Here is a 17195-nt window from a genome sequence, read left to right as displayed (position 1 = left end):
TCCATGCCAACTTTGATTCTCCAGAAAAGTCGAGGCAGGCACTTGCACAAGTAGGGGGGGGGCGCTTTCTTGCTATTTTGCCTTAGTACACTCTGTACTGACTCACTGAGGCCTTGGACTAACACAGCCACAATATCTTGACACAGGGGTAGAGGGCAAAGACGCGCTCCACTTTTCAGAAAAGTGGAGGTGAATTTTGGAAGCATGCAACACAGAGTGCTCTGTCTAAACTTTTCCTCTGTGGGTATGTTCAACATCGGCCTCTCTAAGAGAGCCCCCTCTCCCTCTCCCCTTTGCGTCAGCCGTTCATCCCTGGACAACTCCAAGCGCCGTGGCATGCTCAACCTGGTCAACCAGCTGTTCAAGATCTACTTCAAGGTTGGCACCTGGGGGAACGCCTCCCTCTCGCTCATCGATTCATTGCTCTTAAAAAAAAAATACTGTACTTGTGGACACAAATACCTTGGATAATGTGTGCTCTCATTTGCTTGTTATTAGCTTTACCTGCCTTTTATCTGGAGGTTTTGTCAGAGTAGTTACGATTTTGTTGTGGCTGTGGGCACTTATTTACCCTATACAAGAAGCTGAGGATGAGGGGTTTTTATGTGCGGTTAAAAAAAAAAAACGAAAACACAGCCATTTGAGATGTACTGTAAGGAAGATTTGGGAATTATTTGAACTGCTGGGAGTTACTCCAATGTGCACAAAACATTGTGCATCTGGGAATTGTGTTTCTTCTTCGCAGAAAAATGGCTTCTGCGGCTGGGAGTTCAATTAAAAAGCATGTGAGTATTTGAACGGGGGCCATGCAGACAAAACACAAGCTTGGTTCATTCTAAATATTGCTTCATTAGAATCATACTGACACCGCTTTTAACACACACTTTGGTCAAATAAGCTATATAATGAGGAAAAAAGGGAATGGCCTTGCAACCCACTGGCTCATCTCCAGAAACAGAGCCTATGATGTCATATGAGCCCAGCTGTGCGATTGGCTGAGGCCGGCAAAAGCAAACGCAAATTAGGCAGGGCTTACAAGCTTGCCGAAGGAGCTATTTTCACTTAAGTGTAATGCATATTCATTTTACAGCAGTAAGAATGGTGGGGCAAACAATGAAAGTTATGAGAATGCACGTAAACAGAAGTACCGATGCACACTGCTGTTGGTACTGGGCGCACTATGCTTGTTTTAGCTGCACAGCAGTCTGCTGCTTTGGAGTTGTCTTCCATGACACTGGCCGATTGGCGTAAGCGACATTGTCTTATGTGACCCCATTTGTCAAACATATGCCCACGTTTTCCGAAACGATTCCTACCAACCATAACAAGAACAAGCCAGGTGCAAAGGTGGTCAGAAACAAATTGAGGGCGGACAGCGGTCCTGAGCGGTATGGTGGCGCCATCTAGGAGGACAGACGGTAAACAAGGCGTTTTGCAGTTCGCTGCAGACTAAACAGCGCACTAACGTTCGCTTGAAGGCCTGTCGTGGTCACATCATCACAGACGTCAGGAAACACGCGATTTGGTGGGAGAATCAATATTTTAACCAAAATTGAGTAATTTCTCAGTGAATAAAGCATCCTTTGCTGCCGGACAAGCGCTGGAGGCACAAAGAAACACCAAATATTTCGAATAAAACAAACTTGTATTTTGTCTGCATGGCCCCGTTAAGAAAGAGATGTTGCAACTGGCGAAAGTTTACCCTTGGGGTGCTACCAATCAAACAAATGCTTCACTGCAGGAATGTCAGTACTGAAAGTTGATCATTGACTCCTCGAAAAATGAAGTGGTATTTCAGGTGTTCTAGGAAACGCGACGACCAGGTTTCAAAAACGGGGGTCAGTATTTTGGAGTGCACACTCAGCCGATGGTCATCCTTGCAAATGTGTTATAAGCTAGTGCAGAATCTTCACAGCTGACGCTGTTGGCATTGTGCTGCTGAGCACAAGGGCATGGGTTTGTTTCCCGACCGTGGTGGCTGCTTTTCTAAAGAAGGCGAGAAGCAAAAGCGCCAGTGTGTACGAGATTTCAGCGCACATTGAAGGTCAAAATTAATTCGGAGCCATCCACTACGGCGCGCCTCATCGCCTGCGTTGCATTGGCGCGTTAAACCCTACAATCAGTCTATGACGCTGTTGACTGTCGCGTCCTGTGCAGGTTCTGAGACATTTGATGTTTATCAGCTATCTTTGACATGGGTTGACTGAAATGGGTATCTTTGACATGGGTTGACTGAATGGGTTGATTGACATGGGTTGAAAAAGCACGAACAATTACAATAGACAGTGCTGCTTAAGGTAAACAGCAAAGTTTTGAGGGGCCTTCCCTGCTATATTGCATCAAAAAAGGCAAAATAATTAGATTTGCGGAAGTGATTGATTGATTGATTGATTGTAGGGTTTAACGCGCCGACGCAACGCAGGCGATGAGGCGCGCTGTAGTGGAGGGCTCCGGATTAATTTTGACCACCTGGGGATCTTTAACGTGCGCCGAAATCTCGTACACACGGGCGTTGTTGCTTTTCGCCTCCACCAGAAAAGCGGCCGCCGCGGCCGGGAATCGAACCCGCGACCTCGTGCTCAGCAGCACAACGCCTTAGCCAGCCACCGCGGCGGGTAAAATTTGCGGAAGTGCAAATGGCCTTAGCACGTTGCAGCAAGACTCAAGAAGGCTCTTTTTGGGCAGGTTGAATTCAAACGGTATTGTGATAGCCCCTACTGGCTGCCACCAAAAGCTGAAACGGTAGCCATTGGCGAACTTTGGAATAAGCATGACTCTCGTTTGACATTTTTGGAACGCTTTGTGCTCCTTTATGGTCCATTGTAGCCTTTAGTTTTTTTATGTAAGAGGGGGTTCTGAGCTCATATACCAGTGCTCTTGTGTTGATGCATGCTCCAACAACAAAGAAACACTTTGTGTGTGGTGTGCGTGCAGGTAAACAAGCTTCACCTGTGCAAGCCCCTGATTCGGGCCATCGAGAGCTCGGCACTCAAGGACCACTTCAGCATCTCACAAGTGGTCACCTACAGGTAGGCTCTGTTTCGTAGCTGCCGTGTGGGCTGTAAATGGCATAGAAAAGTTTCTTGGCTCTAGCATCTACAGTCGAACCCGTATATATCATGAAATGTTCAATTTATTGATAACTTAAAGTATCAAATATCCCCATCGAAAGCTTATCTGATAACCCCGCAAATCGCTGAGAGCTTTCCGAGATTGTGACAAGCGGTAACTTGCCGATTTTTGTTCCTCAAAGCAGGGGAGATGTGAAACACAGCACGACGACCGCCGCACTTTATTTAGTATGAAAATAGGATGGGAGCTTCGCTTGCGTCTTCTTCTGTGTCACGAAGTTAACCAAGCTGTTTCCAAGCTTACTAACACCATCCAAATGAGGAAGTTTGGCGCCGTCCACTGTGGTAGGCAGTAGGAAACATCAGGGTAGCTAGTAGGGTCCTTCAGAGCTGGCGATCCCTGCCGCGATTCCTGAATCATTGCGATCCACCACAGCCTACGTATTGTCGTCAGCACTTGTGAAAATCACGTGCTATTGTGCAACCCGGCATGGCACATGGGGATGCTGACAGCTCTCTAAATTCGCTTTCGAGGCACTCAACACAGTCGTCTTCTGTGTCCAAACACCTCTCGTCTGGAGCCGTAATGAAGCTGCTTTGCGGAACCAGCTGCAGGAACACGCACACGACGCGCTCCAGAACGGCCGGGCTGCACTGCCTTCACCTTTAAAAAGACAGTTTTAACTCCATCACAGTGACACCAATTTTGTTGCAAACTTTATAGAAATAATTGAAGGAAGGAAGGATAATACAGTGCATGAAAGGCAGGGAGGTTAACCAGGTTACAGTCCGGTTGGCTGCCCTACGCATGGGGAGTGGGGAAGGAGGGATTTAAAGAGAAAGAAAGGGTATTGAAAAGACAGGAATAGAGCTTGAGGAGCAAGAAAAGAACTACAAAAACAAAACAATAGGCGCTATTAAGGGAAGCAGATGGAGCAACCACTTTCCAGCGACTTCTCTACGATGTCACTGAATCTCATTTATGCGATTTGTGGACGTCAGCCGAAGCCACCGCCAGAAAACATTACTGGGCAATTGCAGTGGAGCCTTTTGTTCCATTTGATCACATCGCTTGAATGCTATCGTGCAGTTAAGGGGGGAGGTGGGTCTTGAGACAATTTTTTTTATTATTAGTGCCAGCTAGATGAAAATTGGCAGTCTTAAGCAGTTTTTTATACTGATTTCAAATATGTAATTAGTTTTAACATAGCTTCATTTGTTCAAGAAATACAACACTTTGAAATTTATTTTTTGAGGCATTTCTTACGGGGGTTTAGAGCAATTTCCCTTTAGCAAACTCAATGATGATTTATACGGACTTAATGCCAAAGGTCTACTCTGGGGGGCTATGCTATTTTTATTCATTTCGAAGACTTTTGCAAAGCATGAAAGAGGTGAACATTTGATATCAATAATTCGTATAAAATTGCCTCATTTTTATTAATTTTTGCAAATAGGTAAACAATGACAGAGCAATAAAAATAGCATCACCCCCTAGATCAATTCAATACGAATACAATGGTACCAGTCTTGTCATCCTAGCCTAAGAGCAACATTACAAAAACCCCCGTAAGGCAGAGCTTGGTCTTGCAAAAAAAGAAACCGAGAAAAATGCATTTGAAGTTTTAGATCACGGTAACTTTTGCTACAGCATAGCTAGAACAATATAAATAGCATCATTTTGTAGCTCTATTCTTCACGAAGAAAAGCATACCAACTATGTGACTGTAACACAAAAATAACTCTGGAAAGATTGACATAAATTCGCACGAATACCGTACAAATTGCAAAGGAAAATTAAATTTTCTACTGTTACACTTCAGAAACTGTATATCCTAATTCACCTTTTCTTTCAGTGTCTTTACAGAATACAGAAAGGCACAAATACCATGTGCTGCTGTTATTTTTGTGCTACCAATGAGACTAAAGCACAGCAGCCACCCAGAACTAGAGATTGTCCTGCTATGCATCTCAAACCTACAGCAAGGCTGTAGGTGAAATGCACTTTGGTGATCAATGCTTCAGTGATACAAATAGCATCAGCTGCTAGACCAATTCAATACAAATGAAATTATACCAGTCTTGTTATCCTGGCTAAAGAGTAAGATAAGGAAACACCCCGCAAGGAAGAGCGTGACCTTACAAAATAAACTGTAGAGCTGCAGGTGGACTTCGATTTGGCGATGGATACCAGAGTGATACAAACAGCATCATACAAACAGCATCACCTGCTAGATCTATTTATTGCAAATTAAATCATACCAGTCTTATCATACTAGGTCAAAAGCCTGATAGTGAAACACTCAGTAAGGCAGAGCATGATGTTGCAAACTAAGAAAGGAAAATCTAGTTTCTAACTCTTGCTACAGCATGGCCCAATATAAAAAGCGCCATGTCACTCTGTTCCTAAAGAAAAAAAAACAGTATGCGACCGTACCCCAAAAATAACCAGGAAGGCTCTATGCAAGTAATGAAAAACTTTTGTAAACAGCGCTGGAAAACTGCACTTTTTGCTGAACCTTCACGTGCGGTAGTTCCTTCTTTGCACTTCCTTCAACGTCGATGCAAACTAAAGAAAAGCACAAACATATTGTGCTGCAGACTTTTTTTTTTTCCCCACAAATATAACCAAAGCACAACAGCTAACTAAATCTGGACGTTTCCACGCGGCGCTTCTCGGACCAGGTTCGTACGTGACAGGCGATCTCGGCACCGCCGTCTACGGCGTCTTCCATCGTGTTTTCGTACGCTTGCAGCGCGTAGTTCCTTGAGGTAAAGGTCTCCAGGCATTGTGGCACGAGACATAAAGACGTTGTGACAGAATCGCAGTCACTAACGGCAGAGAAAACGCACCCGAATTGAAAATACTGCGGAAGCGAACGCGCGCCTGCAAAAACAAAACGAAAAAAAAAAATGGCGGCTCAACGGCGCCGCCAATCAGAGACGCGGAACGGGGGGCTCGACTCGAGCGCGCGTGCTCCTGCCAATCAGCGGCTCCGAAACGACCGTTCTCCCCATGCGACGCCATTTTGAGATGGCGCAAAATACGCACAAAGAAATCAGCTACAAAGCGAGCCCAAGATGGCCGCCGCCGGCAGTCTGCTTCGAGTGTGGCGCGCGCGCGAAGTTCAAGCTTTTTTAGCCCGGTTTTCGGCGTTTTGCGGCTCCCGCTGCGTTTTCAAAGTCGTTTTTGAGATTATTCCCGATCAAATTCAGCAGTGAAACTTTTAGAGTAGGTGCTTGAAGGTATAAAGACTTCAAAAATGTGTTTTTCCCAAAATGCGTATTTTCGCGATTTTGGACCATTCTAAGACCCGCGTCCCCCCTTAACAGTGAGAGCTATGCTTTTAGTGCGGAGCCATATCACGCATTGTTATGTGATATGCGCATTGTTATTTTGCAGTGCAGAAAGTCAGTGGGGACAGCCAAAAGGCACTCGGAAAGCGCGTATAAGTGTGCATGTATTTACCGCCAGTGACTGTTCTCGCCCGATGCCGAACGCCAGAGGCGGCAGGGAATAGGTTTTCCGGATCTGGTGAAAGCGGAACTAGGCGGCAGCACTTTCCAAAGGATGGCGCTACTTAAAAAAATTGAAGCTGTTCCACTCAATGTAAAAGCTGTCGGAAGTGCAGAGCAGTGATTTGCCAGGGCTGTAGCGCTGTTATCCGCTCACTGCTGCCATCCAATGCAGTTCAAATTTCCCGCCTTCGCAGTACTCGCGCACCCCCTGCTTGAAACAGCGCCAACGGGAGTTCTGTTCTTTTTGTGCTTGCTTTTCCTCCCGCACGTGCCGGTGTTGGACAGCAACTTTTTTTCACTCACTATTGCAAAAACCAACCGAACGACCGTTCTGAACTAAATGAACACAGGCGCTGTCTGTTCCTCAAATATATTTTGCCTCAAATGTACCTGCAGTTTTCTTTGCGCTAAACAACGGGGAGATGTATGACAAGTGCCAGCGGTTCACAAGTTTTGAACGGTTATGACTATTTAAACCGCTTGGTTTTCAAGGCCTCTGCAGGACGCCCTACAATGATACGCCAGGCTCTACTTGGGTCCGTTATCTCGCTGCGCCGCCTGATTCCAGCAGTCACTTGACATCGAGCGTTACAGCAAGCTCAGACGACAAGGCGAGCCCCTAAAGTGCTCTGCACTTAAGTGGTCGCCATGATGAAGGGGCTTTACCCAAAAGTACTCTCCTTTTGCCTTTTAGCCCTTTAGCCACATGTCACCGTAGCAGTGTGGGAAAGCTCATCAGTGCAGGATTACGCCACCTAATCATACATGCTCAAAGTGTGATACATATCTGATGCCCGAAAAGTTCTGACTTCTTGCAAAGAATACCGTATTTACTCGCATAATCCTCGCACTTTTTTTTCGGAAAAGTCAATGCAAAGTTAGAGGTGCGAGAATTATGCGGGAAAAAAAAAAATCCGGTGCACAGTGTTGCCAATTTGCCTTATGCCAGTCCCGCTAAATGTAGCGGTCGTTTTTTGTATAGGTAAGCTCAGTGTTGCCAACAGCAGCTATTTCTTTTTATTTTATTATTTACAACGTAAACAGTCTCCCGTCGATCAGTGATCATGAAATTGCCGCCTTTGCTTTCTGGCGCGCGCCCTATCTCGTCGTCGTATGTGCATGCCCTGCTCCAGTAACGCACGTTAAAGTCGGTGACGCCGAAGTGCCTGCCTGCGGCACGGTTGCCGTGGTCGATCGCGTACTCTTTCGCTTTCAATTTGAAAGCGGCAGTGTAGCTGGCGTTCCTCCCCATGGTGAAGCGGCACCAAGCACAAAACAATTGGATCAAAAAGTTCTCAAAACGGCAGCGAGCTATCCACCACTGACGCGAGTGACTCACTGACTGCTGCCGCTCAACGGCGGGACGCGGGACCACGACGACGGTGACATGACGACACGACAGCGGGCTGCGCGAACACCGTCTAGTTGCGCGCATGCGAAACATGCGCGGAACATGCGCGGTTGTTAGGGCGCCTGGATGGCCTTGGATGCACAGCGCTCTCCGCCGAACGGAGAGGCGGCGGGGGAGGGCGCGCATTGGAGAGCGCGTGCACCATGCGGGTTTGGCGACCAGGCAACTTTCGCCGCTGCAAAGTTGGGGGTGCGAGGAAATTTGCGAGGAACCAAAAAATTCAAGTTTTGGTGGCGGTGCGAGGATTACGCGAGTGCGAGGATTACGCGAGTAAATACGGTATATTTTGCATGTGATTGAGCCGGGCATTTTTCGTTTTCCACAAGGCCTAATTTTACATGTCCTCGTTAATTGCAGCAACTGTCCTTCAGTGTTTTGGACCTTCAAAAGACATTGAAAATACGTTCTTAGTTGCCTAAGTAATAGTGCTGTTAGATTTGAAGCCAAATGAAATATAGCATAATTTGCTTTGATATTCGGAAGTTTTACATTTTCACACACTCCTGTAAAAGGTAGAATATATTATTTGCTGCATTTTAGTTCTGTATGTGTATATGCTCATTTCAACATTGAAGCAGGGTTAGGAAAATGAAAGCTGCACATATTGACTTCTTATCAGATGGTAGTCCTCCAGCAAAGCTGGCCATGGTTTGATTAAAGAGTTGCAACATGTCAGTGGGCAAACCATACAAAGTAGCAACGGTCATCTATCTGCTTGTTGGCATTCACGGATGTCATTCCTCATGCACTCTTGGTCGACGGAATCACGAAACAGTTCATATCATCTACTCCTCATCAACATGAATGGCGGAATAAAAAAAAAAACAGGGTTTTCTGTTTTCTTTTTTTTGTGTCACTGACTATGGGTCAAAAAAGATTTCGATGACACACCACTGACAGCTTCGGTGTAAAAACTAATTTCTTTAGTACATTACATGTTTCTGTTGCGGGGGCGGGAGGCATGCTTTGGGGTATCGTGACTAGCCACCCAGCTTGCAAGTATGTTCTAATAAGAGGTGCACGCTGTTTTATGTTTCAGGTACTACGTGGGCCAAAAGGCAATGTTTGATAGTGACTTCAAAAATGGTGAGTCTCCTTTAGTCCTTCCAATTTTTCTTTCCTTATGCCATTTTGTGGTACACAATTTTTAATTAAAGAAAGCTTTGATGTTATAGCTTTTGATGACAGGGCCTTATCCTTTTTGTGCCGTACATGTTGTACCGTATAATGCGGAATATAGGTCGAGATTTTTTACAGAAAAATTTGCCGAAAAGTCACCCCTCGACCTATATTGCAGTCATTTGGCAGTTGTCATCTGGTGACCGGGCAGCCCATCGAGCCCATCCAAACCCCAAAGGCACCATCGCCACCACCATCAATCAGACGCGACGCCATCTTTGTTTTGTTGCTTCTCTCACTGTCGGGGAGTGTGTGCGTGCTATTTTCTTTTTGCTCAAAATGAGTTTAGGCACTTGGTGCCAGTTCACAGCAGCATTTAAAGAAAGGGTGGGAGTTTTCCAAGGCCAATGACGTGTCTGCCTTGCGCCAGTTCGGTATCACCAAGAAGTGTTGCTAGCGGCGTTAGCTGAAGGGGCAGCTCTCGGTATGCAACGCTCGGAAGACCTCGCTTCATGGGCGCTGCTCTGTGCACCTGTGCTGCTGTACAAAGGGGCAAATTTTGTCCGCTAGCGTCGTGCGATGTCTCTACGAATGGATACCCCAAGATGTTTGCTGACCGCCTGCACACACTGGCTGTTGCTACGGTCTGCACACGAGTGTCCCATGCTTTGCGCTCGCTTCACGATGACATGGTCTTGCGAGTGTTTAAGTGCTGCATAAGCAATTCCCTGGACTGCACCGAGGACGACCTGCTGGGTGGGCGACAGCGAGCCATAAGCAGTCGTCCGACGATACTCCAGACAGTTTTAAATGAGTAATCTGAGACGAAACAAGTTATAGTCTCAATAAAACAATGGTTGGTACCTAATTATTTTTTTGCATTTTTCGGCTACAAGGTAAGGGGGTCGACCTATATTCCGCCTCGACCTATATTCCGCATTATACGGTAGCTTCCTTGCAGTGGCTTGGAATTAAGGGGCTGTGCTGCTGAGCTGAGCAGAATCTTTCGACTGGAATGTTTTGTATTGGCAAAGAACTGAAACGTCTTTCCACGTTGCGTTTAGCTGAAGTCGAAGAACACCAGTTGGTGACTTTGCTTTTACAAATACACAGCCGGATATGCGTGCTCCAACTCAAATATCAAGGATTGCTTTGGCTGGGATATTCGACATTTCACAGTAGAGTGGCACAAAGTTCAAGAACCGCATTCGGCTAGCAACGACGACACCACTCGAATCGGGGCAAATCGGCATTCACATTTGGTACTGTCTTCAGCAACCACACGGCGGGGAATGAGCTTTGCAGACAGATAGCCTTGCATGCTGCTCACAGCTGCAGGGGAACTTTTCAAGAAAGTATATCGATAGATGCAAAATAATTTTAATTTGTATCACACCGAACGCCATTCAGAATAGTAGAGAGTGGTCGTAGAGCGCTAGCTAGTGCTTAGCATGCGCAAAATGTTGCGCTACCGTGAACAATAATTCGGCGAGTCAACCAGCCAGCCCATACGAATGCAAGCTGAGGCAGGCAACGGTATCCCCCATACCAGTTGTGTTCGGTAGGGCTTGGCACAGCGATACATTCAAGGGCCGTCAAGTACTGTCAAGTACCGTATTTATTCAAATCTAGGCCGGCCCCGATTCTAAGCCGACCCCCGATAGTCCGAAGCCACGAAGAAAAAAAAACTTACCTCGAATGTAGGCCAAACAAAAAGGCGTTGTCAGCGTTCACAAAAAGAAAACACGTTTATTGAACATGAAGATGCGGTGCTCATTCTGAGTCATCATCGCTGCTAGCCTCTGAATGCCATCCTCGTTGCAGCGCACGCAAATATCCTCTCCCGTTGCGTCCTCCAACGACGGACATTTTTTTCATCCACGCCGAAGTCCCGCCTGGCTTGAACGTTTGACGACAACTCCGCGGCTAAAACAACATTTCTTTTAAAAAAGCGGCACTACAGTAATACCTCGTTAACTCGAACTCGCATATCTCGAAAAATCGGCTAAGTCGAAATTTTCCGCGGCACCGAACCGTTTCCTGTACGACCAGTGTATTTGTTGCCCTTACTTTCAAAGTATTTTCGGGCCAAACTGCGTATATCTCGAAACCTTGACTGAAAGTGGAACGAAAATTTCGCAGCCGCAGACCGTTTCACGAGATTGGCGCGATGAGTCCCTCGATCTCGTTTAGCCGCGCGTGCCACAAAGCCGATGTATTCCCCGAACGTGAGGTCTGAGCCTAAACGCATATCAACTCCGTCAAACAACCCTGTGGCACGTCATGTGACGGTACAGACATTCGTAGAGGTACAGTCAACGTTTTTAGAACTAATCTAAAAACGTTGGGTGCAGTGTACTAGAAGATACAGGTGTTTCGTGCGGAAAAAAACCCAATGGCGAGCAGCGGTGGGGAAGATCGGCTTATAGCAATACGTCAAGCAGCTCAGCTAGAGGACTGCCCGAGTGCGACCGCAAAGCACACCAGCATTACGCAGTAATTTCCTGCTAAGTAAAATTGCAGTGCCACAAAACCCAGCCGGTGAACGTCTCGTGTGCTTTTTTTTTTTTTCCTCTCTCTTTCAAACCTTCACGAAAAGCAAGATTGGAGGCCGCTGTTTAAAAGATAGTAAGTAGTAGTGGTTTTATTGCAGAGGACTCGATATTTCATGGCAATTCGCGTAACTTTGCTTATCTCGAAAATCCGCTTATCTCGAAATATTTCCCGGTTTTTACTGCTTCTAGTTAACGAGGTATTACTGTATAATGGCACTGCGTGTTTGGTGCCATTGCTCTGTCAAAACCAAACGCCACACCGCACGAAATGGCGGCATCGTCCCCAGCTGTGGCCCCTTAAAACTGGCTCGTCTAGTAATGGCTACAATACTTTCTTTTCTGGGTGGCGCTAGCTGCGTGCCACTTCCCTGAATTTCACTTGGAAATTGGCGCGTTTTTCAAAATCCTCGAATCCAAGCCGACCCTGGAATTTGATATATCAGTCTTTCAAAAAAACTATCGGCTTAGATTCGAATAAATACGGTACCATATTTTCGCGTGTATAACCTGCACCAAAAATGCGAGAATTTCAGGGCTGAAGTAGAGGTGCGGATGCGAGGTATATGCGAGTTATTTCCTTTGGCACAGCTTCACCGCAGTCCGCGTTGGGCCGGGATGCCCCTACAGCTGCAATAGCGACTCAGCCACTGTTATCGCACTGACAGTGCTTATTAAGTGGCGCACCCGGAGGTTGAGTCTCCCCTCGTCACAGTTTTTTTTATGTAATAAAGAACTCGGGTTCTGTGAAGTTTGGAATTTATTATTTCCACGCATGCATCGTTCCTGTTCCGTTCGATGAAAAAGGTGAGAAATGCCGCAAGCAGGGGGACGGTTCCCATCCATTGTGTGCAATCTTGCTGGTGGCCGTGCGGAGTCCAGCTGGTCTAACTTTTGGTTTCACAGCTGTCCTTCGTCAGATTATTAAATGTCAGCTGTTTCGCTGACCAGACTAAGATGATTAAAAATGGGGAAGCTGCCTTGGGGAACGTCAGGCGGCAATCCAAATTGACGAGCAGTTTTAAATAAACGAGCCTTGTAGCGAAGGGTTTGAAAAAAGCCTAGCTAATTGTACTGGCCGTGACCGATTTTTATAGTAGCTGGTTAGTAATTGCTCCTATACTCGGGGGCAACTCTTTGTGGCAATGCAGTCAGGGCTACGAGCCGAACCACTCCGTTTTGTTGTGCAGCTAGTAGTAGTTTAAAAAAAAAAAAATTGGCTGGCTGTAACCTGAGCTGTTCAAAAATATATAGTTCTTATTTTTTAGCCTTGAATTGATAATGGAACTAAATTCCTAGGCAGAATATGTGAAACAGAGAGCATTATATTTAGATTTTCTTGTTTTTTCGGTTGATCGTTTCCCACTCGCGTCGCATAGGTTCTCTTCCGAAAAAAACATGGCGTCCTCGTCAACAGCCCTTCATTGGCACCTTTCTTTCTTTCCCTTCGGCAGCTCGCCAGTTTATTTTCCGCATAGGATTTTTAGGAAGCTTGAGAAGCAAGGTCTCAAAGCAAATGATGCGAGTGGTTTGCGGTGTGTATGCCCAAGTGAGACTGATGCAGCGGGGTTTTCCGTTGTTTCTGCGATCTGTTCAGTTAGCCAGTTTGCCGGCATAAGCGATCGTGCGCGTAAGCGTGTGGGCATGCTGCTCTTTCAATATACCACGCCTGCGCTATGTAAGCACGCTTCACGTGTCGATGGTGCTGCCCAGTTTTCAGCTCCAGAATAGTTTACAAATCAGTGCATGCCCTCAAAACTGCAGCGCTGACAAAATTCACTTCTGGATACCGAGTTGGACTGTACTGTCCACGGTCGGTCAGAGTTCTCCAGTCAAAGCGTTTGCTCATGTTTGCAAACAAATGAAGCATAAGGAAGGGGACGCCAATATGCCTGCATGCTTGGTAATCATGGTTCACCACACTCAACCATGGAGGTCATGCGAAGAAATGGACTGTAGAAAATGCGTTTCTGTCACAAACCAAAACCAGTCGGGAACTGCTTTGGCACACTAACACAGAGCCACAGAGCAGTTAGCTCCCCCTCCCCCCATAGTGCGGCGCTATGAAAACAGCGTTAGGCGATTCCTTTCCCTCGTGTGAACGCTGTGCAGAGATGCTGCAGACGTTTAGAAAGGACAAATTTTTGGTAGCATTTATATGTCTGCTTCCTGGTCTGCTTCCTGGTCTTCAACAAAATGGTGCTGTGAACAGGATGGGAAGATCTACACAGCTGCAATGCCCACCTTTTCCTCTTCTAATATTTTTAACATATGTAACACTGGTAAAAGTTCACATTTTGTACCCTCGTCCCCCGCCCCCATTCAGATACAGCAGACTTTTTTTTTTCTTTTTTTTTTTTTTCTTCGGATTAACGGGTCTATTGTAACGGGCGTAGACCGTATTGCATGCTTTTGAAATGCCCCGTGCACACTTGTTGTGACAGCGGCCCAGGATGGTGCTCTCTTCCAAGCTGTGATAGTAACCACACTTCAAACAAAACCCTGCCAGGTGGCTGGTGGGAGATTCTTTTAGAGAATACGCATGCTGTCCAAAACGATCACTGTCACGTCAGACGGTTTCGCCGATTCAGGGGTGTTTGAGTGGGAGGAGCACTTGCCATACTTTCGCGCGTATAACCCGCACCAAAAATGTGAAAATTTCGGTGGCAATGTAGGGGTGCAGGTAAAGGGGCGTGGAGTTTTTCCTTTAGTGCAGCTTCATGGCAATGCGCTCCATGCTGTGAAGCTCCTACGCAGTAACAATGACTAAGCCTTCCATGGCAGCAAGTGTGAAAAATATACAAGGACAAGGAAGCAAATACAAGGACGAGCGCACTAGCACTGCTAGTGCAGTGTCACTGGACTAGCTCCAGCGAGAGCAGTGACAATGAGGGAATTGTGACTTTCGCCTTGCAGTCAGTGTATTGTACTTGTTAAATATACGCTTTCTCTGTTTACATAGTGTGTGATGTGTTGCTTGAGCAGTAGCTTTGGTGCAGCCTTTCCTGTATCAAGTGTGCTGGCAATACGCGAGGTTTTCGGTGCGCTGAAAGTGGGGGTGCACATATATGCAGGGGGCAGGTTATACACGCCAAAATACGGTAGTAAACTGATGTGTGCGCTTCTTCTTGCAGCCTGTTCTTGACAGGGCCTTCTTCATTGGCTACTTTGCAGGACGTGGTTAGCTTGTTGGGAGCAGCGAAAAGAACTTTGGTGGCAGCTTTGCCCGCAACCTGTTTTGGATGTACTGCCGTTTCTGTGAGACTCGAGAGCATTGATTGCCCGTGACTGTTGCCGCCGTCCTCTCTCCCCCTTCTTTCATTGTCCAGCTGAGGAGTACCTGACGTTTGCCTTCCTGCGGTGCGACCGGGAGTCGATGCACAACAAGCGGCTCATCCTCATCTACCTCATCCCCGTCAAGATGCTCCTGGTAAGGGGAGGCACTTCACAGTCGTCCTTCTGGAAAACTGTCGTTCTTTTTGTTTGTTTGGGTTTTTTTTTGGGGGGGGTGATGGAGACACTGCAGAAGCAAATTTGGCGGCACCAATTGCATTGTGGCTGCTCGTTTTATTTATGAGCTATGGGTTTTCAATGTTTTATATTAAGGGCGAAGCACCTTAGAGGCTTGAGCTTGCGTCTCTTGTCGTGGTCTCAGTAATCACGGTAAATCAAGTTGTCAAATGGGGGTCAAAAAACAAGTGTATAATAAAAAATAAGTGTATGAATAAAACCGGTTAAAAATAAACTCACATGATTTAAACTAATCTAAAAAACAGGAATAACCAGGATTTAATTGCATTAATAACAGAAATTTGTTAACTCTTTTGTTACGATGGAAAAACAGCCGATTTTGTGTGCTTCCACAAAAACTTTTTTTTCTCTTGAGCTACTGGACACATTTAGCACTGCTATGCATGAAATTGTAGCCTATATATTGCTCTTTTAAACACATAACAGCTTTATTGTGAAAGATACAATTGTTTACAGTTTATTGGTCAAATTACCAGAAAAAAAATGCACAAAAAAAGCATACACAACTGTATATAGGCAATTGTACTGAGGCTAAAAATTATTTTAAGAATTCTAAGATATGCAAGTGGTTCCTATGTTCCTAGACTATGATTCAGCATATACATCAACAATACATCAATATATACATATACACCAATACATCAATACACCAACAAGTTAAAAATGTCATCTCACAGGTCTACTGAATGCTTGCTGCAATAGTAAGAGGCTCTGGATATTGGATGGACATCTTCAGTGACTTTAGCAATTTGTTGAAATCCCTGTTTACTTTATAGCTCATTGTGGTTTTAGACAACCTATGAAAAAAAGTTTGTTGCTCACCTGGCTGACATTGACATTGTTGCATAGGTGTTAAGGCAAGTGTTTCTCGTGCAGTTGAAAAGGGCTGAGGTTGGTGAATGCTGCAGATCGGTGACAGGCCGAACACATTTTTAAATGTCTCTCATTGTTAGCGTCTAATTTGCAGGTCAAAGAAACTTCCTCAAGAACAAGAAAAGCTGTCACGCTACTTTTTACGAAAGATTTGGGCATGTTATTATTTTGTTAGCTGTCTTCTTCAACTGCGTTGCTGTCAATTTGCTGTGGACATGTGGAAAACATAAAAGGACATTCCACAGGCCACGAGTGTAGGCTGAAAAATTGCTGTGAGGTCCAACATCTTGGCTGCTTGTAAAATGGAAGGACGTTCATTGCCCGCTGAGTGCTTTCAACGTTTGTGCAACCTTTTAGGGGCGAAGCCCCTTAGGGGCTGGTGCTGTTGGCGTCTCCTGTCGTCGTAATCGTCGTCCCATGTAGTCATGGTGCTAAAACACCAGGAAACGCGTTTACACCTCACGCTAGAACGTAACACGTACTAAAAAACACTGGGACACTCGTTTACACCTCGCGGTAGAGAGCTCCGTGCTTCAAAGACAGCAGACTTTTACAGCTAATCTGTATACCTCTACCCCCAACAGTTTCATCTCTATTGGCATAAACGTCAAGGAGCCAAGAATAAACTTATATACTGCTAGCTTCACCCCTCCCCAGGTTTCACGTTGGTAGAGATAGCCCGGGGATTTTTTTTTTTTTTGTTTAATGCCAACTGTTGTTTGTCTGTCCACAGGGCCACATGCCCAGCGAGGCCCTGTTGCGCAAGTACGACCTGATGCAGTTTGCCGAGGTGGTGTCGGCCGTCACGTGAGTGGAGTGGCAGCTTTTGATCTTCACTTGCCTGCGTTTCTTGAAGGGAATACTGCTGGAAAAAGATGTCATGTAGCCAAGCTTGAAATGATGCAGGTGCTTGTGGAAGCCTGGTGTTTGTTGACTTGTGTGTGTTTGGCTTTCGCATGATTTCTTTGCTGGTAGTCAGGGTTGCTTTGCTAAGTGGTAGCAACACTTACAAATGCAAATTTTTTTTATAGTATTTGTGGCTACATAGTAAACAAGGGTAAAGCTGAAGTTGATGGTTGAGACTATTTATTTGAGCACGGCAGCCAACAAGGTGGGACA

The 17195-nt window shown here is 45.8% G+C and overlaps 1 protein-coding gene across 1 annotated transcript in view; it reads left to right on the top strand.

The window, feature by feature from the left end:
• The window catches only part of Pcid2 (PCI domain-containing protein 2), a 48623-nt gene that overhangs the window by 14095 nt on the left and 17333 nt on the right, over positions 1–17195 (top strand). The window contains exons 7-11 of the mRNA XM_077698046.1: positions 303–378; positions 2935–3029; positions 9041–9087; positions 15002–15102; positions 16810–16883. Coding sequence (XP_077554172.1) covers positions 303–378; positions 2935–3029; positions 9041–9087; positions 15002–15102; positions 16810–16883 — 393 coding nt within the window. The remainder of the gene's footprint in view (positions 1–302; positions 379–2934; positions 3030–9040; positions 9088–15001; positions 15103–16809; positions 16884–17195) is intronic.

The sequence above is a fragment of the Haemaphysalis longicornis genome, unplaced genomic scaffold (genome assembly GCF_048455015.1).
Source record: "Haemaphysalis longicornis isolate Haplotype H1 unplaced genomic scaffold, Haemaphysalis longicornis Haplotype H1 scaffold_2, whole genome shotgun sequence".
In the NCBI taxonomy this organism is placed as follows: domain Eukaryota; kingdom Metazoa; phylum Arthropoda; class Arachnida; order Ixodida; family Ixodidae; genus Haemaphysalis; species Haemaphysalis longicornis.
This window is presented reverse-complemented; position numbering and strand designations above follow the sequence as displayed.